Source organism: Fulmarus glacialis, unplaced genomic scaffold, assembly GCF_000690835.1.
Source record: "Fulmarus glacialis isolate BGI_N327 unplaced genomic scaffold, ASM69083v1 scaffold26803, whole genome shotgun sequence".
NCBI classification, from domain to species: Eukaryota; Metazoa; Chordata; class Aves; order Procellariiformes; family Procellariidae; genus Fulmarus; species Fulmarus glacialis.
In genome coordinates, this window is record NW_009201377.1 from 1 (window position 1) to 23,985 (window position 23,985).

Consider the following 23,985-nt stretch of genomic DNA (forward strand, 5'->3'; position numbering starts at 1 on the left):
AGGCAGCTGGTGCTGCAGGTGCGTCTCCAACCAGCGGGTTACTTGTTTAGTTGAAAGCCCAACTAGGCAGCGGCCTGTAAAGCGCTGTTTGTTACTGCCAATGGTGTATCTGCTACTGACCACCCCCTTTGTAATCAACTCCACTGTGGTTTGCAAAACACAAGGTGATGGATCGACCAGTCCCCTCAGCTCGTCACATCGAAGGCTGCCAAGCCACCTCTCAGCATGCAGGCACTTTGCAGATAGCAGCACGTGGGCTCCTTTGGCTATTTCAGCCAGCTCCAATCAAAACTCTGAAAGAAGCAGAAAGGAAACAACTGAAGTGCAGGAAACGGCTATTGAACATACACTTCCAACGACGCGGTGAGCAAAGGATGCTCAGTATCCAGCATATCTCTCTTCTCAAAGAGTCATGTTGATCTAACAGCTGGAAAGTAAGCTCACGATTTCACAACTCTGTTTGCCCCCGATACAAAATCCCCCATACTTATTGCAGTGCTCAGGCATGTCACAGATTGTACTTGCTTTGGAAATTAAGTTTTGTGCCTGCACAAAACCTACGGGGTTCCTGGTGCACCATGGGATGTACTGGTACTGCAAGAACACAAATGAACAGGAAAGAAAGGCTTCAAGTCAAATGTATGCAAGAATAGAGAAAAGGTTCTTATAGTTATTCATTCTTTTTTCCTCTGTTTTTTCCCAAGTGAACTAAAAAGGACAAATCACATTTTCTGCTGCTTTCCTGTTGCCTAACTTCTGTCCCCTGATGCAAGGAAAAGGGGAAAGAAACCAAACATAACAAAACAGGTGCCGATCTGCCGAGAGTGATTCCACAACAATGAATAATCTTTCTGGGCTAAAACATGCCAGAGACAGATGCTGCAGCTTGGAATGAGATAGAGGAGATGACAGAGACGCGGATGATTAAACAGGTAAGAAGCCAGTCATACGGCTTCTCGCTCATCTCTAGCCACAGCAAGGAGACAACACAGGAGAGAAGGTTGTTTTACACAACTGATACCAACCCTGCCAGAACTGAACAAAGACAAACAAAGCATTCATCAACCAATGGGTGAAGACCAGGGTATGCATAATTAAGGCTGTTTTCCCCACTGATTTAATGCCTTAATCAGTAGCTAATTTCATTTCCCCATTCATATTGCTCAATCCCTTGCTATTACAGTGTCATCTACAACTCCCACTAATAAGTTTTCATTTCACCATCCCAAATAACTTAGTAACTCCAGTAAACTCTCAGTTCACTGTTTACTATTATTCATAAACATTAGAACATTACAATGTTTATGAATTAAATTGTTTATGAATTATAAGAGCTCCATTTCATCAACGACCTCCATTTCCCCAACCCTCTGTTCCTTGTTATTTCAGCAATTACAATTGGTAAACAGCTTCAACTTTTTTATTTCATGAGAATGGAAGTTAACTCTAAGGAGACGTTTAAGAAGCTTTCTGAAAATCCAGGTTACAGGGTATCAGTGGATCTTTGACTTCTTTACAGGACTGCAATAAATTTGTGAGACAATCTCATGCTAACAGAAGCTGTATTGAGTCTTCTCCATTATAAACCAGTCAATCTACATGCCTAATTTTGCCCTTTTCTCATTATATTTATACAGGTGCTTCTATGATACAGCCTCTAAAATCAGCTGAGAGCCTTTCTAAAAGACCGGTATTCTGTGGTGCTCTTCATTCTTCTGGTAACCAGGCTCTTCTGAGCAGTAACTTACTGGCCTCAATTAGTAGTTCAGGAACAGAGTTTCAGATTGCGTCAAAACGTCTGGGTGATCGTTATTTACTTGTCATTTCTTGCTATTTCAAATACCAATTTGCACAAAGAGCCTTCTTAGGACTCTCTAAAGCCCCACTTCTGCCATAAGGAGAGCTTCAGTTAACAATCAGGAAAGGGCTCTGGAAATGGAGAACCCTGCCCACTCCAGTGCGGGGACACAAATCAGGACTCTCCAGCTGAGAATTCAACCAGCATTCAGAGCAAGCGCTACAAGCCAGGGGGTCCCACAGAACAGCCCACTCCGCCACGCACACCACTTGGCTGACACTAGCACCTTCCATAAGGACCAGCATGTTAGCGGGGTCCAGGAGGGATGACAGACACCACATGCCAGCCACAGCAATTCACATCATCACAAGTGACCCTGTTTAAGGAGATCTCCACACCGCCAGAGGACCCTGCTGTGGCTCTTAAAAATCAGGTCCTCAGAGATATATCAATAGACTTACCATCATGCTGTTGTTCTGCTCCTGCCTTGCCTCCTGCAAAATACTGCTGAAGAGTTCAAGGTAGTTCAGATTCTCTTCTATCACATGGACAAAATTTTCCAGGGAAGGCATAAGATGACAGATTTAAAACACAAAGTAACACCAACATCAAAAGGCTGTGCACTGGTGCGGGGGCAGGGAGGGGAAAACCCAACCAAAAACCAAACCACCCAAAAAACTGATTTATAGGAATTCTCTGCAATTGCGGGAGCTACCTTGTGGGGCACAAAAACATGTCTTGAGGTGGCATCCTGCAGATCCCCACCCTGGAAGTGTGGATTTGCTCTCCTTCCCTACAGAGGAACTGCACAAACCACACTCAAACTCAGCCTTAACAGAACCTAGAAAGAGAGCCGAGTACAAGGGGCCTGAAATCACTGCGCTCCCCATAAGATTTACACCTCTTGATTCTTTGTACAGTGCCTTGTACAGTGAAGTCATGGTTCAAAGAGGAGCTCTGAGGCGATCCAAAAGGCACCTTGCTCAGGAAAGCACCTATTAAAAGGTGATCACCCCACATTACTCAGAGGCAAAAATTGCCCCGCAGCAGCAGACAGAAAAGAGGAAGCGGAAAACGTTGCTCAGGGTTTCAGAAAAATCAACTGACTTCCAGCAAAAGCCTGCTTAGAAGATGTGCATCTTCAGAACCCAGGTATTTCCCTGACCACCCAACAAGAAAGAGACGGCCAAATGGTTTGATGCCGATGTTCACAACCCCTGCCCCAGCCCCCACAAAACCAGCACTGCTGCGGATCAAGGGCTAAGCAGTCTTTGAAGGTCGTCTTCCCTTCTGTTATGCTGATTGGAAGTAAAATCGCTAATGAAGCGAAGAGAAAAACCCCCTCAGCTCCTGACAACTCTCTTACTCAGCTAGCACTGGCTGAGAGAGAGGGGCCTTAATAACCAAATCCAACCCCAAGACAGAATAACATGACATGCAAGAAATTAATACCACCGCGCTAGCTGATGGAGATCACAAGCTTTAGCTGAGAGTTGTATGTGGAACTTGCTCAGGACCAGCGAGTGGAGGTTTCTGCATAAAGAGTTCAACCCAGTTCCTGATTTTTTAGAGCATTAGTAAGATATGAGCTACTGAAACATTTTTAGGAAGGATAAAAAAACCCCAGATATTGAACCAGATGGATTGCTTAGTATTGACCCCAACTTCAGATCTCCATTTGAATTAAGACTTTTTAAAATCACTGAAGCTGTAAGAAGCACTAAATATGGCCTGATTTATCTGGGACTTGGACCAGAACTTGGGCATGAAAAGAAACTGCATTTTGGCTCAAAACCTCATTGCTGCATTTTGCTGTGGTATGGCCAGAGGTAAGTTACTAGAATTCCAGTCAGGAGTTGAACAATGTTGCCTTCAGAGACAGTCTAGCATGCCAAAACTCTCTCTGCCCAGCATTTCCAAAAACCACCACATGGGATGTGGTGAAATCATGCCCCTCAGGCCCCCTCAGCACTGGAGACTCCAGTGGCAGAGGACAGGATTTCAGAGTGTATGCATACAAAATGGCTGCCCTGACTTTTCTGCAGTGGCCTCCTTTCCCAACAGCTCTTACCCATCTTCGGGAGTTGCCATAGATGACAGAGGGTGAGCTACATTCCCTGAGGAGCTCTGTGGGAGCCACGTGGCTGCTGGAGTTGAGGCTGTCCCTTCCAGGCTGGAGCTTACCAGCGATCGAGAAGAGCTCTGAGTCTAGAAAAAAGAAATACATCTGCTGTGGCGGACAAAGGAAGAATTTAGACAGGCTTAATTACTTTGTATGCAAGACTTGTGATTAAACCTCAGTACTGTTTGTAACATACACACACAATCTAGGCCATTCCTGTGGCTGGCAAGTCAGCTGATACAACCCTCCACAGTTCTGCAAATAGCTGGTACCAAAAACCTCTGCACGTAAGTCACCCGTGTTGTACATGGCTTGTCTTCTACACTGAAGAATTAGGAGGCGGTGCCATGTCCTAAACTGCGAGTCATGCACAGCAGCAACTCCCCTGACAGGGGAAAGATTTACATGTTTCCTGTGCTGACCTTGAATGCAGGCATGTGGAAATGAGATTGCTTCAGCTGTATAGTCACTATAATTGATGCAGAAAAAGTTGTGTAGTCTTAAAACACCTTAAACTAACCAGGAAAGCACCTATTTCACTTTTGCAGCACTAAAATCATGATAGGTTTAATACATCAGGCTGAAATTCACCAATCACAGTGTAGGCCCTCCACGAGCGGCCGACACTAGATGCTCAGGGAACATAAAAACAAGGCGCATGGCGTGGCATGGCATGCCACATCTACCATACTCCAGCCACCAGCAATTTGCAGTTTGATGACTTAATGGGACAAAGAACTCCTCTACTGGGTTTCTTTCCATGAATTTGCCTACCCCCTTTCTAAATCTGTGTCAACTTTTAGCATCTCAAACTTCCCTTCTCTACAGTAAAATCAACCATTGTGTGGAAGTTATCCCTTTTTCGTCTCTTCAGAGTTTCATTTGATGTCCCATGGCTCCTGCACTGGAAAGGAAGAGCAACCAAATAGTCCAAAAGCTACTTACGCAAGCTATTTTTAGCAAATGCCATATTTCCCTTTGTCTTTTGCCCTGCATCTGCATCACTGAGTTGTCAGCTTCCTTGATGTTATTTAGAGCTACTTCAATCTTCGGAAGCAAGTCAATGATCTTCTGCTTACAGCCCAAGAGCTTGCTATAATAAAAAACAAACACAAAGTTACTTTCCAGCTTACGTGGCAATATGTTTTGGCAAATCCAAAAGCCTCACCTTGGGATTCAAGAAAAATTCTGTCAGAACACCCTTTTCTCTTAGCACAGCACTGTGATAGCTGCAGATACAAAACCTGCAAGACTGGAGGGACGCCTGGACTTTTCCAAGTCCAGTTAAGACTCAAGAAAGCAGGCAGACACTACTATTAATACCCACAACATAAGTTCTTCCTATCTGAAATGCAAAAATTGATCCTGATGACAATGGACAGCACAGCAGCTCAACCATGGTATTTTATTAATCTCCTCTGGTCTGTGTTGGTCTCTGTGGGCTGACCATACCATAGCGAACAATTTTCTTCATGGGATCTGCTAAGCATAAGCCACACATGAAAATAAAACTAAATCACGCTTCGCTGACTACTGAGATCTGCATAATGACATTTTTTCTGATCTACTTGAAGAATTAATGAACTGTGGTATGTTCTCACTTGTTACACTATTTCTTTTTTTTCTCCTTAAGATTTTAATCCCAACCTAAACACTGGCAGAATTTGTCTCATTTTAAAGTGAACTCTTCAATGCTAACAGTACAAGCCATTGCATTCTCCTCCCCTTCCCTATTAACTATACGTTTTAAAAAAAGTAAGTGGAAATTCAACACAGACACAAAGCAGCAGAATTAATATTGCTATGAGAAATGTATACCTGTGGATGGAGCTTTTGGGCTCTGATCTGCATGGTTTTCCTGCTACAAAGCTACAAATGCTGCAAGTTGCATTTGTTTGGGTTTTTTTCTGCATAAAGTACCTGAGATGGCCAAAGAGCTCCTTGAGAACTCGGTCTTGGCTCTGTACTGTCTGCACAATGATCTTCACCATGTCCGTGCTGTCACTGTAGGCATGATCTGGAAGGGCCATCAATCACCACATTAGTAAAATGCTCTTCAGCGAGGAGCCACTCTGGACACAAACGCCCAGAGTCAAGGAAAGATTTGACTTAAGGAGTGCAGCCAAACAAACTGAAACACAATGAAACATCTTAAAATCTGTCATTAGGCACAGCTTTTCCTTAAGGTATCTTCTCTCCACAGTAACGTACACAATTCCAGCCACTCTTGCTGTCTAGATACTGGCTTCAATAAGGACTGCAGGTAGTTGCCAAGTGCACAAGTAACTAAATCCTTCCGCTCAGCAGTTACAATGTTCAGAACATAATAATCCCCAAACATGGGGTTCCATCCAGCATAATTACAAGAGAAGAGGAGAGGGAGAAAAGAGACTGCCCTTGGGTTGGAGCGACAACAGAGGAACAGCAGTTCTTCCCATGTACGGGGGGAGTAAAGCAATAGTACTGGGGGCAGGAAAAAAGGTAGAGAATGCCAGAAGGCAGACACGTGTTCAGGGCAGATGCTCCGAGTCTGAAAACCAAAAGACAAACTCAGGGCTGAGGAACAGGGCTACAGGAATTTGGGAGAGCTCTAGGCTCAGCAAAAAGAAGAAATCAGCTTAAGGCATGCCCTTGAGCCTGGTTAACTTTAATACAATCATTTGCCTTCTCCTACTAAACAGTATTTTCTGGGTTTGAGTTCAGAAAAATTAGTCATGCAGTATGAGTGTGAAACAGTCTTTGAACCATCTCCTTCCATACCTGGAGGTCTTGTTTTTAATTGCTTGTATAGGTCTATGGCTCTCTGTTCCCTTTAAAAAGAAGAAAATGATTCATACATGTATCAACAAGCAGGTGACTCAAGAAAAAAAGCAATTACAATTAAGTTAGGCCTTGCTGAACCTGATACATCGGATCTGCCACCTTCTTCTATAGCTAGTATACAAGTATGATATTTGAAACACAGGGATGGTCTTTCTGTGATGGAAACCAACTCTTTCCTAAAAGCTGTCTTCTCTTTTCCTCTGATTACACATTTTCTTCTCAGATAACCATACCAACTGGAGGTTATTTCCAGTTTCAATTTTTCACATGGCTCAGCTGTGTTTTCCTTCCATGGTATCCTTAATTATGAAACTTCATTTTTGTAACTATAGGTACTTCTGCACAACTGCCTGAGAAATTCTTGTTCCTGTTCTGTATTTTTTGGCTGAATTTTACAGTGATACTCTGCAAATGGAAAGAGATAGCTGCATCACAAACAAGAGGACAGTGTTTCTCTTCTTCCCATTACATAAATGTTACTTCTTTCAAATATTTCAAAAGCAGCCAAACACTGAAGCTTCCACCCTTGAACAAATCTTCACTGTTCTAAATAAAAAGTATGTCAAAACCAAGTAGCAGTTTAGCCAGTTCCAACTCTGTTTTTGGGCCCTCACCAGGCCTCCTCTTCCCCTTAACTGCCCTTAGATCACCCCAATCCTGTTTCAAGAGATCATGCAAGCTGCTTCTGCTTATGTAAGTCAGCACTTCTAGCATGCTGGATAGTTATCCATCTTGAAACTCCCGCATCAGCCAAGGATGGGGGAGAGGGGCTCTTTACTCCTGCTGCACTGGGAAAAAGAGAACGTTAGCATCCAGCACCGTCAGGTAAATTTGAGACACCACCCAGGATCAATATGTGTCTCGTGGCTGTGTACATCAAACCTTAAGCTAGTGCTCTGCAATATGCTTTGCTACAGCCCCAAAAACTAAAGAGCAGGAGACTCAATCTGTTCTCCACTTCACTCCTCATTAAGAGGAGTAGCTTTAGACTAGAATAGACAGCTTAGGGCACACTTTAAGCACCTTGCAAATAGCTGATACAGCCTTGGGTTTGCAGTGGTGAAAGTGCTTAAAAACAATGTTTTATGGGGCACATTCATGATCAGTTTAAGCTGCTCAATGTGGGCTACTGCTGCAAGAGGTCATTTCTCCCTTCCACCACTTCCTTCCCTGTGCATCAGTTCTGCTGCTCCTGCAACTACACATGGATGAAAAGCAACTTAGCTGATCTAGCTCTGCAGAGGGAGGGGGGAGAACATGCCAGGAACAGGCACGTTTCTTCCCAGAATACATTCAGGAGAGCTCTTACCAACAACAGATTTAATGGCTATTTAATCTTGGTGGCTATTTCATCCCTCTCTTTTGTAATTGTCACTTGTGCTCCCAGCAATAGCCCAAACTACAATAATTGCTTCCTACATCTTCTTAAGATCAGTAATACCACTTAGATCTTTCATATTTTAATACTTTTTAAAAAGTTTTCAAACGTTCAAGTATCCATGAGTTGTTAATTATCCTTGCTTTGAAAACACATTGAAGATATTTAATAGGATTTTACAATGATCTCATAATTTTCTCACTCAACACTATAAAATTCACTGTTCTTTAATGCAAAAATAAATCCTCTGCATTTTTCAGTTGAGACCAAGATATATCTTAGGCCCATCCTCTTCTAAGATGAAGTTTCATAGTCAGTGACAGAGAAGTATCCTGTCCTCCCCGGCTGTGTTTTCCATATTTCCCCAGGTCTAGTAATTATGCGGTTGCAGGGTAAGTTAGGTAAGTTAGATGAGTTTACTCCTGCGACGGAATGCTGATCTTTCTTGCACAGCTACCTTTCAGACAGAGCAGTGTCCTATTCTGCCTTATGATGCTGCCAAGTGATCATTAGAACTTCAAGAGGAATGAGGAATGTACAGCCACAAGTGGTGGGATCTTCCCCTTTAGCAGCAAAATGATCTTAAACCGATTGCAAACTACTCTGTACTCGCGGTTTGCAAAAAGCAAGGAGTGCATTTCAAAAGCCCGGTTGGAACCACCAACAGAGAAAAAAAAAAACCCTCAGACACTGAAATAGACAAAATCCATTTATGTGCAATAAAAATAATAAATAAAGGACTTACAAGCTCTCCATGACCTCTCCTTGGCGCCTTGCATAGGGACTCTTCTGAAGCTCTACAATCTCTGTGTGCAGAGCCATAATCTGCTCATCCAGATATCCAATATCTTCAGCCTAATGGGGAATGTAGTTACAAATCAAACTGAAGGAGGAGAGCAATAAAGTAGATAAAGATCCTCAGAATACTTATTTGGATAATGGGCTGACTCCATGCAGAGTTTAGGAGAAAAAAGCTCTTTGACATGACTGCTGCTACAAATAATTGAGGTTACCGTTATTATCTTCTCAGTGGATGATATCACCTAGATCCAAATCCCTGACAACCCCACTGGATGAGAAAAATCAGTTTCTTCATAAATCATCTCTCTTTGAGATGCACGCTGCACACACATACAGTCTTTGGCTCTACGCACGTTCCAGCAGTGAAGATATTTTCTCCTACTCTTACAGTATGGACAGAGGGTGCTCTCACATTTTACCCTCCCATATGCATTTTGGTCTCACATTTCTCCGGTATTTCACATCTTCCTCAAAGCAATATAAAAGATACCAATCTTATACCAAGCCCCCACAGTTAAGTTAGGTGAGGCAGCCAACAACAAAATTTCTGAACATGAGGAGTAGGTATGTGGTGCCAGACATGCACTGGAGATCCCCAGCATGGTTAAGAAAGCACTGGTCACCGTAATGGGTCTTAGCGCCATGGACTGTGGGCACTGACCTGCCTTCCTGAGAAAGTATTTTGAGATATTTCAGCTTTTCCTTTCTGACCTGGGGCTGTAGGAGCTGCAAATTGAGTGCTTTCCAGAACACACCCCTTGCTGAAGCTGCAGAAGTACTTGGTATGAGGCTATATAAGTGGGATGTGACCCCTTGACCCGAAAGGGACATCTGTAGGTCTTGCAGGTAAAGAATAAACCAAGAAATGAGAAGCCACATAATCAAAGGAGAATCAGATTGTGAGAAAAATGTGAAGTAAACCCTGTTATTCAAAAGAAATGTCTTTACCTGGAGCACCATGACTCACCACACAGCATAACTGTCTCTCTTGAATTCACAGAAGTTAAGCTGCCCGCTAGATAGACTGAGATACCACTGTGTATTACAGAGTAAAACATTTTCCATTCCTGATAAATGGACATGGTGTGACTATACATGTGGACTGCACAGCTTGAAGACAGAACATAATTCTGATGGTCTGCAAAGTAAATATTTTTTGAGGTTCCTGGTTTTCTGGAAACAGCCACTGACAACTTTGAGTTATTCTGCTAGAAACAGCCTCCCTTTTATCTTTGTTGCTTCCTAACAGGGAGCAACAAGATCCCAAAATTTAGAGCGCTAAACAAAGTGAATTCAGGTGGGAACCCCAATTCCCCTGATCTCCATCATATAAGCAAACAGAGTCAAGACTCCAAGAACCTTTTGACTCAGATGAAGATAGGTAATGAATCCCAGAACCTGAACTACCCAGTCTATTCCTTCATAAGGGAAAAAAAATAGGCAATGTAATTTATTGTTTGTGTTTCTAATGGTGTCTGGGATTTTTATGTATTAATCACTGTGCTCTGCGTTACCATGAGAGCCAATACAAGAACTCCCTGCAGGGGAAAGCAGAAATCTGAGACATCAGTCCAGTAAACCACGTGACAGTCCTGGTCAGCAGAACATGCAACGTTCTTGGCACTCCTGCAGCTAGCTACTGTCACGGAGCACAAAAAAGAGCGTACTTTTTGAGGTATTTTAAAGACCTCTACTCTGAGAAATACATTACAAATATGCTGATTTTTCCTTGCATTCCTTCTGAATGCCCCCACTTCTGAATGCTCTCCTCTGAATGCCTCCCCCCTCCCAAGCTTTATTCAGTACATCCAGTAGAAGAGAAGAAGAAACAGGTTTTGACAATAAACTATAATCATCCTAACCCTTTCCCTAGTTTTCACAGCTAAAAGCTTATTCCTTCCCTATAAAGGTCTGGACAGAACTGTAGGCAGAATTATTCTCTGTCAAAAAAGCCTCTGTCTCCTCATCGTTTTCAGTGGAGGTAAAATTAAAACACTCATTCCCAGAAGACAGAGATCGGAATTCTAAGCAGTAGATAAATTTCAACTAGCCTTTCTCGCAGAACTAACTCTCTGAGAAACAGAAAGCCATTATGTCAGCTCAACTGTCCATAAACCACAAATGAAAACATCTGTTAACTATTAGGACTATTCAGAGTAAGAACTGGCTCTAGCTCTGCTCTAAATTTCTTAAGGATGACTCTCATTAAAAACTAATTTGCATATTTACTTGCGGAATACCAGAAATTTATGTCTGTACTCCTAAATGAAGTACTGCAATTTTGAAATCACTGCATAGTAAGTGATTGGTATTGTTTTCAGCTTCAGCAATGGAAATTTTTGTGTGCAATAAATGCAACCAGGAAGACTCTTGTCTATAGCAACATCATTTCTTTTGGGCAATAAATAACATGTCTCTAAAGTATACTTTCCTATATAGACAACTGAGTCTAGTGACATTTGTGCTGCTTTTGTTCAAATCACTAGATTCAAACAAACTGGGGACTGTTTCTTTTTTAATGCATCTGCAATGATATTCTCACTCCCACAGCAGGCAGGATATGAAACACACTGAAAGGACAGGGCAGTGGCACATATGACACTTTAACTTCCTGTCATGATCTCCTTCACAGAGAGATAATGAAGCTTCTTTAATATCCCCTACCTGTGCACACTGAGAGGCCTTCTCTTCCATCTCCTTCCAGGCTTTGAGCATCTTTTCTGAAGCTTAAGAGAGTTGTTAATTTATAAAAAAATAGAGACACAAAAATAAAGCATGACCTGAACTTTACATACATCAGTGGAATTTGAACACAGAGAGCGTGACGCTGAATCTCCAAGCAGGAGTCATGCCCCAGAGATCACAGAGAGACAGCAAAGTTGCAACTTAACTCCATGCTCGACCTTAACTCGCATACATACTGTTTGGTAGGATTTCACTGTTTGCAATCACTGGCCTAAAATGAGTTTGAGTCTTTAAACTCCACCATTAAGCTCAACAACTGCCACTTTTGATTAAACACAGACTGTCCAAAACCAGTTCACCGAGTCTTTCCATTTTCCACCATCATCCTTCAGTCCAGTCATAATTTTTGACTCAAGTTTCGGTTTCTAGCCATATATCCAAACTATGCATAAATCTTACTATTCTCCCCTAAATAGTATTTGTAAGATCCAGATGTTTCTGTGACATTAAAACTGTAGCTGGTGCTTTTTCACCTCATCTTTCATCCTGACTCCTGCTGCCTCATGCTGCCTCCTGATATCAAGCACAGCAAGATCACTCCCTTAGCGCTGCTCAAAACTGTGTTTCTACAGTCGCCATGCCTGTTTGTTCTGCCATGGATGGTTAGTGGACCTTCCGCTGTACATCAAGTGCGGCGACTCTGCCCTCCATGTTATGCCCAGCGACAACTCCAAATGAATCGGACTCTGAATGAATAAATAGCAAACATTTCCATCACCAGTACTATTAATACTCCAATTTTCTTAGCTTGGTGTTCTCAGTGGGGAACAGCTGACCACCTGTTTCACTGTCACTGAAGGTCTCCAGAAACATTTTATTTTTTATCCTCCTGCCTTTGCTTCTGCCAAACTCTTCTCCTGCGTCTGTGCCAGCTAAAACATACCCATAAGGATGCTGAGGAACACACTGCATTCATTTTCTTTTAAACTAGTTCTTGCCTACAGTCCTTTATAGGATCAGACAAGACACTCAGGCAAGTATTACACAATACATACATATGCCATAAGCCATCTGGTCACTGTATCTCTCCAGGTCGAGGCGAATGCTTTGATGAAAGAATTCCAGCTTTGCTTTCAGTTGCTGAGATGCTGACACCATATTGTTTTTCATTTTAATTAAGTTGGCATTATACCGAAGAAGACTGAGCCTAACAAATTAAAGAACAGCACATGTTAGTTGAAAAGTGTATCTGGACTGACAGTGCTGTCACATTACCTGAAGGAAATACACAGCTAGCAAAAAACTTTGTAAGATCCTTGGAACAAGGAGTCTCAGTGGGGTCATAGACTCCATCTCATGTCCTCAGAAGTTGCAGGTCCTCAGCAAGCAAAAGAGAAAGTCCTTCCTCATTTCCCAGGTTTTTTGTCAAGCTCAGTTAAACAATCTTTGCAGTGTGGAGTATTTCTTAGCATTTACAGGGTCCTGTAGTGCATTTTGCCCCAGGTGAATGCTGGCATCTTTTTTATCACTGGAGATACATGACACTGCCCATTCTGTGATTCAATTACAGGACAAAACCCTACAAATATAACAAACAGTTCCACTCGTTCTGCCACTTGTGAAACAATTATCCTGGCCTGCATTAGGAGGAACGTTGCCAGCAGGTCGAGGGAGGTGATCCTTCCCCTCTATTCAGCCAGGTGGGGCCACACCTGGGTCCAGTTCTGGGCTCCCCAGTGAAACAGAGATATGGATGTACTGGAGAGAGGCCAATGAAGAGCCATGAAGATTATTAAGGGTCTCTCCCATGAGGAAAGGCTGAGAGAGCTGGGACTGTTCAGCCTGGAGAAGAAAAGGCTGAGTGGGGATCAAAATGTACAAATACCTGAGGGGAGGGCGCATAGAGAACAGAGCCAGGCTCTTTTCAGTGCTGCCCAGTGACCAGGACCAGGGGCAATAGGCAAAAAATTGAAACACAGGAGGTTCCCTCTGAATATCCAGAAACACTTTTTTACCGTGAGGATGACCAAGCATTGGCACAGGTTGCCCAGAGAGGTTGTGGAGATATTTAAAAGCCATCTGGACATGGTCCTGGGCAACCAGCTCTAGGTACCCTGCTTTAGCAGGGGAGTTGGACTGGATGACCTCCAGAGGTCCCTGCCAACCTCTGCCATTCTGTGAGTCTGTGACTACATTCAAGGTTCAAGTTTTTTCAGTTATCAACGTCAGGCACTATGCAGTAAAATTCCTGGAGTGGAATAAGTTCCCAGCCCAAATATGTTTTATAATGTAAAAGTACATTTACAGCAGAGGGCTGTAAAACTTTGGTTAACCAAAACTCCCCAAGATGTACACTTCCATGCAAACAGTCTCTGTATTTGCATAATAATGAATCTTCTGAATGAGGAGTAACAACTTACATGGCAGCTCTCTGACCCTGGAAGAGCCTGCTATAATCTTCTTTTAGTCCAATCACGTAGTGAACTGCTTCTGCCCATACCTTGCGCAGCTGAGGAATTGGCAGTTGGATTTTACTATCCTGTACTGAATGCAAGAAAAACACAATTGTACACAAATGAAAGGATAACTCTAGAAAAGGACTTCAGTGCTTACAACATTCCTAATTCCTGCTTCAGGTGCCTAAACTAAGCAGTGAAGCCACATAAGATCTGCTCAATTTTTAGTAATGCTGCCCAAGCGTGTATAAGCTTTTCACATTACCGCTCCCCAGGTATTTGACAGCCTGCTACTGGCCAGGCAGCAGCTCATGTTTGAACTCACAGCTAACAAGAGTACCAATTCCTTCGAGCACTTTGGCCTATTGGCACTAGCAGACATGGGGCACTCTGCATGAACCATGGCACAAGGCAGGACCCACAGGTGGTTTTATCCAAAAACTCTATCTAAAGCACTTGCCCAAGCAAGCAAAGCAAATGTAATTGCTCCATTTAATCAATTGATACTGGCCACTGTCCTGACGTGTGTTTCACCTGAAAATGTCTTCAAATCTTTTGTACATTTCATCCCAGATTCCTGATATAGATGTTTAAGGGGAAAAGATGCAGGACTTATGTGTGTTCCCCTATAGAGACAGGGAACTGTCAGTACATCGGGATATCAATAACATGTTGTAAAAAGCCTTAGCTCCACGAGATTCAGCACAATGATGCCACGCAATGAGATCCACCAGAATAAAATAGTCCAGAACACAGAAAAAAACAATCAGAATAAACCTGAGTGACAGTAAAAGGAGACAGGGAAAAGCAGCACAACTTCTGCAGAGACAGGCCAAAGAAAATTAAGCTACTTAATAGCAACTGTATGTCACAAGGCATTTCCTTTACATGCAGTTGCCTCCTGTCCCTTTACACTATTTTTTCTTTCATAGAGGTATACAAGGTCCTTCATGCAGGTATATTGGGTATATATATATAGCTTCACAGAGGTATATTAGGTCCTGCAGATGACTGCTGTCATTTAAGGAGACATGTAAGGGAAGCTGTAAGCAGAGAAGCAGCTTTCATGCATGATCTACAAGTATACTGATGATGCCAGTGCCAGGCAGTAGCACCAGAATTAAGAGAGACCAACTGGAGCAGATCCCACCAGTATCCATGCAGCAACAGCCAGGCTCTACTCCTAACAACTCAAGAGGAAGGAAGGGCCTGGACTTTCTCAGACATTTGGCTCTGTTTGGTGAGCCCAGAAGTAGAATCAGTGCTATGGAGTTATGGACACATTATCACTTGAGCTAAAAACTGTTGGGAAGACAGTACAAGAGTGCAGGTTTTGAACCTTTGCCAAGTGTCTCTGAAGACCAGCCCTAACCCATAACCTCCACAGGGGAATGACAGCAGTTCTGCAACTGGTGGAACATGGTCAAACACACTGGCTTGGCTCTGTGACCAGAGCAAGGTGGGTTTCCTCATACAGGGCCTGAATGATCAGCAGCATAGAATGAGGGACCTGTTCTTTCATTTAGGCAAGACATGAGAGATAGATCACAGCTGCAATGCAACTATCACAAGACAGTACAGGGCAAAAAGGTAATCTGTATCCTCAGGATGCTGATATGGGGTTCAGAAGCATAAAGCTAGGAGAGCTGTAGGAGGGCAACTGCTCATGAACATCCAAAGCACCCAATCTCAGGAGACAGGACTGCAAGGAGCTGAAACCTGTTCGTACCTGTGCACAGGGAGGAGGGGAAGAGGAGAAGAAGGGAAGATGTGCACAACTTCTACAGATGCTAAACCCTAACGTAAGAAGGTCCCTGACCCTTGGTACTACCAAAGGGTATCAATCTAGGCGATCACTCAAGTTCTGCAAACATCTCTCAGCATGATGTCACTGCAGTACTCTGTGGGTGTGAAGGGACAAGACCCTTCAGCAGAGCTGAAGGCTGTGCAAATGAAATTACAGCCCCCAAGGCAGAATGTTCTTTCCAGGATGTAGGGTGCAGACATAACTAAAAGTCTCCCTTTCTAGGCTACAAGATTAGGTTGCACATATTATCTCCCAAGCCTTCATTCACATCGTGGTTCTAAGTGGGCCAATGCTTAGGTTTAGGTGTTTAGGTGGGGTAGATGCTCTTCAGTGCACAGAATTTAATACAAGGGCAAAAACCTTAAATGAATTCTTAAGTTGCTCTATAGGAGAGTTCCCAAAGGCCGGGCAATAAATTCTCTGAACTGTTACATCTACAAAATGTGGAGATATAGCACTGTAGATGAAACTTTGCTAGGCTGCTCCAGGTTCCTAAATGGTCCTCTTTGAATTAGAGAGTGCCCTTCAAGATAACACACAGAGATTTGTAAGGCAAATCTACTTTCACATTACATGAGTGCTTTCAGTTCCCAGCTGCCCTCCAGCATACTTACCAATGTAATTTACACAGTCAGACAGACTCCGAGAAGCGAAGGGTCCATCATAGACAGTTTTGCTTTTATCAAACAAATAGACCATGTAGCTATCCCAGCCTCTCTGGTGAGAAAAGAGAAGAGAACATAAACAAGAGAAATCCCAAACATAGCTCCTACTGACCCAGAGGGTCCTGGTTACATCATGAACTAATTATTGTGGGCAGACAATCTCCTTATCAGGTGCCTTAAAAAACTGATTTTGATAGATCCCACAGAAACACAGGATCCTTTGCTAGCAAGTTACTTTATTTAAATATTTAGATGCAGTATAACTATAAGAATCTGCTTATATTACCTGATAAAGCAAATAATGCTAGACATTAGGAGTTACTACACTTACAGACCAAACTATCTCCAGGGGGAGAAGATTAAGGCAACTTATCTTCCCTAAGATTTTAAATTCCCTGAGAATGTGAAAGACATTAAACAAACAAAATCATTCTTACTACGCCATCAATAACACACTGGGAAGCAGGTTTCCGAGGGTCCAGGCAAATCCCTGTTTCCAACAGCAGTTCCTGATTTCCAGTACTTATTCCAGTTTCAAATTCAATCCGAATCTGAAGGGAATGAAGACTTTCCTCGGGATGCAAGAGAAATGAAACAATCTTGGCAGAGGTCATATTTAGGATGTGTACTATCTGTAAAAAGAGTACAAGTTGACTACAAGTCACTGGCTATCAAAGACAGGACACAAAGGCCTGGGAGGGTGTATGTAGCAATTAACATGTTAGACTGAGAACATCATTTGAGTTTTAATGACTACAATAATCAAGTTCAGCAGTAAAGCCCCACATAATGAAACTCAAAGCCTGGACCTGTAACTTTTAACTTAATGCCAGAGAAAATTATAATCAAACCCACTAATAGCCTTCACAAGCCATGCTGCAGCTTAATTACATCAAAAGAATGGTGACAAGCTAGCATAAAGACCATCTTGAGCCTTGTTTCTGAAGCTGGCCAGTACTGCTCCCAAGAAAGGGAGTCCCATTTCCTTTAATCCCTCCATACAAAAAAGCTGTTATATACCAGTGCTTGTCTTCTCACCGCTCTCATGGCCCTCTCTATAGTTTTACTACATCAGGGCAGAGACTGTAGGACCCAAACCACACCATAATATACAGACTTTGACAAGTCCCAATTATGGGCACCATATTTTACATTTCGGGCTTTAATTCCTTCGGAATCCTTCCGGATTAGACAAAATTATCCTCTGGCTTCTACACATGCTTGCCTCAGCTAGTCTTACTCCAGGAAAGCTCCAATAATTACTTCAAGGGGAAGAGTCAGGTGAATGTAATCTCTGTTCTATTACGGGTACTACTATAGTATATGGACCTGGAGGTCACAGCATCAGTAGCAGATTTCAGGAAAACTGTTATTAGCAAATATTAAACCATTATTTGATCTTGGCGAGTCCTTTCTGAGATAAAGATAGTAAAATAGCGTCATTCTTCTACTCCACGTGTAAAGCTAGAGATTAATATTGCCAGTGGTATTTTACCTTCAGATATGTACTGGACAGGCTGTATATCCACTCACTTCCTGACACCAACAAAAACATTCCTCATGGTCCTGAGCTGGACGATGGCAGGATTATAGCTTTGCTCCACTGAACACACTTTCTGTCCTCTGAGATGCTTTCAGTAGGCCTTTAAACCCAGTAACAATCCTTACTCACCTTCAAATTCAGTATGTGATCCATTATTAGGAAACACTTTGGACGACTGGTCTCAGGATCTAAACCTCCACCCCTCTGTTGTGGATCCCAGTTCAGCATCAGTTGCAACCAATTTTCCATCAGTTCTACAATTAAACTAAAACAGAAGGGCCATAAGAAGGAGAAGGTAGATATTCTACAACACTCAATCCACTTAGGAAACTAGGGTCTCACAACAGCCATAAGGTTACAACTATTTGGTTAGAGACCATATGTGTGCTGAAGATGTGTGAAGAACAGCGATTTTGCTGCAGTCGCTCATCCTGACGGCAGGGAAAGCCTGGAAGGGGAGGGAAGCACATACAGAGTGAGCATCCCCACTGTTACAACAGTCTCCACTGACTTCAGCACGAGCACACGCCCATCCAATATAACTTGCATTACACTTCTCCCTCTTCCTGACTCCTATTCATTGACTTAAAAGTATCTTGACACATCAGTAAGGTGTGTCAAAATGGATAAGGGGGAGAATTCTCTTTTTTTTCCTCCAAAACCCAACTGTGATACACATGAAATGGAATAGTTTTCAAAGCCTTGTCTGCAGAATAACCATCCCCAAGCTGCAGAGCCGTCTGGAAGGTTTTCTTCCATGTTTACCCACATAAACAGCAAGAACATCTTTAAAGACAGTACACAATGCAAAAAGCCCAAAGCACTGGGGCTTGCCACTTATTTCATTCTCAACTCCAGTACTTTTCCTAGAAATCTGCCAGTGCCAATGAGTTGCATTGCACTGCTAGGCACATCTAAAGACGTAAGTGCTAAGTAAGTGACAAATGATCAGAGTCTGATTTCTGACTTGGTACAGATCAATTAATTCAGGTCGAAGGCCCTCCTGGAGGTCTTCGGTCTGAGCTCTAGCCCACAGCAGGGCCAATGTCACAGCTACAGCACGCTGCTCAGGACTGTGTCCAAGTGAGTCTGGGCAGTCCCCACAGATGGAGATCCCCCACCGCTCAGGGCCCTGTCCCAGGGATGCATCACTAGCACAGGGAAACCTTTTTCCTGTGTCCAAATTTCGTTTCCCTTGTTGTAACTTGTGCTGTTGCCTTTCGTCCTTTTGCTTTGCCTCTCTGAGAAGAGCCTAGATCCATTTACTCTGTAATGCCCCAAAAGATAGTAGAAGACAAAATTAGATCTCCCTTTGCCTCCTCTTTGCCAGACTGAAGAAGCCCAGCTTCATGGGCCTTTCCTTGTATGCTCTATTCAACAGGCTTCGACCATCTTTGTGGCATCTGCTGGACTTGCTCAAGTTTTCCCAACACAAATACTAGAAGCTTCTGCTGTCGTGGAGCAGCTAACTCAAGTACTTGGTTTATGAGATTCAATACCATCAAGTATCAGGTAGATGTAACTCAGTGGCCTTGTGATAACGGGTAGAAAGCAGTCACAGAGTTCACACTGCAGGTGAACTGCCATTGGAGAGCCCGAAGTATCAAAGAAGAGCCATGTGGCTACGGGCTATTCCTTAACAGCAAATGGTAGCTTGTCAGGAGCTAGAAACACTCCTTAGGAGAAAGAAGGAGGACCCCTCAGTGCTTAGGATAAAGGAGGAGGAGCCCTTAGTTTAAAAGACAAGCCAAAAATTATCATGTGTAACCACAAGGACACACTTACCCACAGAGGCTGTGAGGCTGTGGCAAATGGGTGCTAAAGCGAACCTCCCCATTCATCTCTTCAGAAGCAAAGATGTGCTTTGGATCCTTCTTCTTGATTTTTTCATGCCTAGAAAATAAAATCCTTTGTGGATATACTGACAATGTTATTTTTGTAAAGGGCCAATTTAATATGGCAGCAGCAAAAAGTGCCACAGTCTAGTAGCTTTAGAAAACAAACTCTTCTTTCAGGACAAAGACAACATTTCCAAACAATCCACCCAGAACATCTCCAAGTGGAAACGGGGAGCCCTTGCAATTAACTCTGTCTCTGGAAACATTTTTGCACCTGCTTGCAAGGAGGTCTGGACAGCATCAAACAAGAGGGCCAACAGGTAAAAATTCACTGATCACTGCACAACAAAATCAGCCTCCATACTTTAATGAGACAGATAAGATTTGCAAGAGTCATCTGGCAAAATCACTGCCCTTATCTTGATCCGAACGAACCATCTGATAAGTGTTAGAAACACAGCATGCTTTTGGATCCAGTACCAGGGAAAGCATCACCAGCAACTCTGCCTCAGTTTCCTCACCTTAGCTCACTTCAGCAGTGGCCTGAACCTCGCCTAGAGCTCAGCTGCCCCCGGAGCAGCAGGATTTCCCAGGGCAAGTCGACAGTCAGTCAGCTGTGAGGCAGCCGAACGCTTCTTGCTCCTGGAGGCTGCCAGCCTGCTCTCTGTCCCTGTCAGCCCCAACTGGAACTGAAGGTACATGCACGTGGCCTGCGTTGTTCTCTTCCTTCTTTTATGGATAGGGAAGAGCTGTTTCTAATCTTGTTCATTCATTAGTTTTCTACTACTTATATTAGGAAATCAAGTTTTCCATGTTGGAAAAAATGCAACAAATATTGAACTATTAAAATAATAAAATCCCAAGAATTAGCAGTTAAAAGGGAAACCATTGCAACATATTGGTTAAAATTAATTTTTGTTAACACATAATAATTTTTTAAGCTAACACTTGCATAGTTTACCTTTTCTTCTGTTACTATTTCAACACTAATAGAAAAGCAAGTTTCGTATTTTTTTCTGTTGCAGAATCACCCTTTTAAAAACCAAGCTTACATACACTCCTGGTATTGCAAGGTAAAAAGTGCAAATACAAAAATATGTATTTCTGCCCCTTCTTCTAGCCCTCAAAGAGCAAGCAGAAACCTCCATATGCAGGTTAAAGTCTTTCAGTCATCACTTTTGTAAAGTTACTTACAAACACATAACTATATGTTTACTACACAAAACATGCTCTGTGTGTTATTTATTGCTAAAAATAAGTAACCTCACAGCCTAGGTGAACAAAGGACTGTATCACTCCTTTCCATTACATTTTTCTGACACTGATACACAGACTGGTTCATAATTATATGTTTTGATACAAATTTCACTTGTGAAGGAATTATTATAACCAGAGGCTACCACACAATGTAATAAGCACGTACTAAAACATGTATAAATAGCCAATCAAACTGCCATCACTACTACTAAAGTATCAATGGCTTCTGGAAAGCTTAGCAGACCACCAGCCTCAGCACCTAACTAACAATAAATTTATCATTCTGGTTCATGCTGTCACCTCACCACATGCAGTAGCTGTCATTCCTATTGCCTGGCATCACCACTTGCAGAGTAAGTGTCTTACCAGGTAAATGGCTGCAGATTATGTAAGAAAGGTCTAAATCCTGCAATGCATTCAAACACCATCGTTCCAAAGCTCCAGTAATCAACAGTAACTGAGTAGGATTTATTCTCGAAGAGTTCTGGAGCCTAAAAAGGATCATAAAAAGACACTTTGAAAGTGGTATTTCAGTCATCTATTTTCTTGCATTTCTGCAGAGACAAAGCTGCGTCTAGGCGTGGCCCCCAGTTCCAGAGCAGCATGGGGACCCTGATGCGGCCCTGCATAGGCCGACCGGTGGGTCGGGGCCTGGAGCACCCAAGCCACGAGGAGATGGGAGGGAGCTGCTTGGGTCTGGCTGTGGGGAGGCTGGAGCAGGGGGCAGGCTGAGAGCAGCCCCGACCGTGGCACAGGAAGGGATGGAGGGGATGGACGGGACCAAACTCATCTTGGAGGCGACAGGTGATACAATGCGGGGCAACAGCCCCAGATCACCATCTGGGGGGTTCAGGTTGGACATGAGGAAACACTTCTTCCCCTGGAGAGGGAACACCCTTGGGACAGGTCCCCAGGAAGGTGCAGGATCTCGATTTTTGGAGGTTTCAGGGCTTGGCTGGGCCAAGCCACGACTGCCCTGACCTAGTGCTGGTGACAGTCCTGCTGTGAGCAGGAGGCTGGACAAGGGACCTCTGTAGGTTCCGAGACACAGTTCTGTGATTCTATAAAATGTGGCAATACCTCATCGCTTGTATACATGAAAAAAAAAAATCTTACCAAGTATTGTAATGTTCCAACAAATGAAGTGCATAAACTTCCTTGATCCAGATCCTTTGCGTATCCCAGATCTATTATTTTGTGAACAATCTGTAGACAGTTTAAAGAGTTCACCAGAAGAGCAAATTCAGAGGAAAAAAACCCCACCAAACAACCCTAAATCTGTGCAGTGACATCCACAGCATACACTCAAGAAGAGGAAAGCCAGAATGGAAATTTTGGAGAAAATCAATGGCAAAGCTTCGACATGTGACACAGTGTTAAGGTTTCCTGTTTCACCATGTAAGCTGACGTTGTCCACCTATCTCAACTCAGACTCGTCTTTATTTAAGGCAGCTTGCCAGTTACAGCTTGGCCGAACAGAGTATCTAGCTTTTTATCCGGGAATTTAAAGTTATTTGTTTAAAGAATAACAACAGAGAAAACAATTTTCACTAAGAAATCCGTTAGGCTGACTCTCTGAACTAACTTGATTTTACATGCAGCCCTCAAAGCCACAAACACAGGGAAATGTGACCATCTCACATCATTCATATTCTGTTGCAGGCAGGGCTCTTGAATGGAAGCAAAAGTTGTTTGTTTTTAATGACAAGGATTTAAGAATAAGCAAAATAGGATTTGTGGCGTCGAGAAGATGTAAACTTTTAGTAAATTCATAGTGCAGTTTTCAGCCCAGTTCAATGCCACAAACTACTTGTTCTCTTTTACTTCTCTCAGGCGAGACAAAGCTGCTGACAACTTCCAGAAATGACAGTGGGAACACCACTGATAGAAGCCACCTGATTTACCTTCCCACCTTCATCCTGAAGAACAATATTTTCAGGCTTTAAATCTCTGTGTATAATTCTGTTTTCATGCAAATACTGGATACCAGACCCTGAAAGACAAGTGTTTGATTTAATAGAAAATAAACTCCCATTGATTACAGATATATCTGATAAAAATCTAATATCCCTGACTTGGGGGTTGACATCAATACATTTTTGTTTTAAAGCACCATTAAGAACTATTGACTTAAAGGATTCGTCACATTTATGCTAGGACTGAACTAGCTTTGTTCCCCTGCTCTGCAGAAATGGAGGTCACTACAGAGTTCAGACCTCATGGCATAACCGCAGTTCGCATCTCTTGCCTGTAAGATGCAGCTGAATTCTTCTCAAACTGTAGAGTTAAAAAATGAACCACAGCATGCAGACAGGCAAAACAGGTCTCCAAAATGTGCAGGCAGCTTGAAACAGCTCTGCATGTCCTCTGGCCTAAGATCTTGGTAAATTAACACAAGATAACAGACAGACCTATTTATATACATGAGCACATTATGCAAGATGCTGATGAAAGAAAGCACTGAAATTAATTAAGCAAATGAAACAAGTCGAGTTTCCTTTTGACCTAAAACTACTGCCAAATAGTGGCTTATAGAGCTTCTAGTAAACTTCCACCACTGCCAAAACACCACAAGGCGAACCACCCCATCAGGGAAGGGATTGTCCAGCTGCGATGAAGCAGAAGCACAGCTGGAGCTAAAAACCAATTCCTTGGTAGCCTCTGGTTAACGCTGCGTGGAGCATCTGACCAAGGTGCCACCAGCAATGCCCCAGCCAGCATTAGCAACACTGAACTTAGGGGCTCAAGGCTTCCCCTCTGCTGGTGGGGGACTGGTGTGCTCAAAGAGAGGAAACAGTCGAGGAGGTTCCTG

The 23,985-nt window shown here is 42.9% G+C and overlaps 1 protein-coding gene across 1 annotated transcript; it reads right to left on the bottom strand.

The window, feature by feature from the left end:
* Positions 1-266: 266 nt before the first annotated feature.
* On the bottom strand, positions 267-23,166 carry CHUK (conserved helix-loop-helix ubiquitous kinase; the record flags this gene model as incomplete). Its single annotated transcript, XM_009573931.1, has 17 exons — positions 267-293; positions 2,260-2,359; positions 3,870-4,006; positions 4,866-5,013; positions 5,841-5,937; positions 6,681-6,730; positions 8,867-8,976; positions 11,587-11,648; positions 12,663-12,814; positions 14,028-14,151; positions 16,485-16,587; positions 16,973-17,167; positions 18,208-18,343; positions 19,864-19,971; positions 21,540-21,664; positions 22,290-22,379; positions 23,078-23,166. Coding segments are annotated over 17 exons (1,853 nt in total), but the record flags the coding sequence as incomplete, so codon positions are not given.
* Positions 23,167-23,985: the final 819 nt, after the last annotated feature.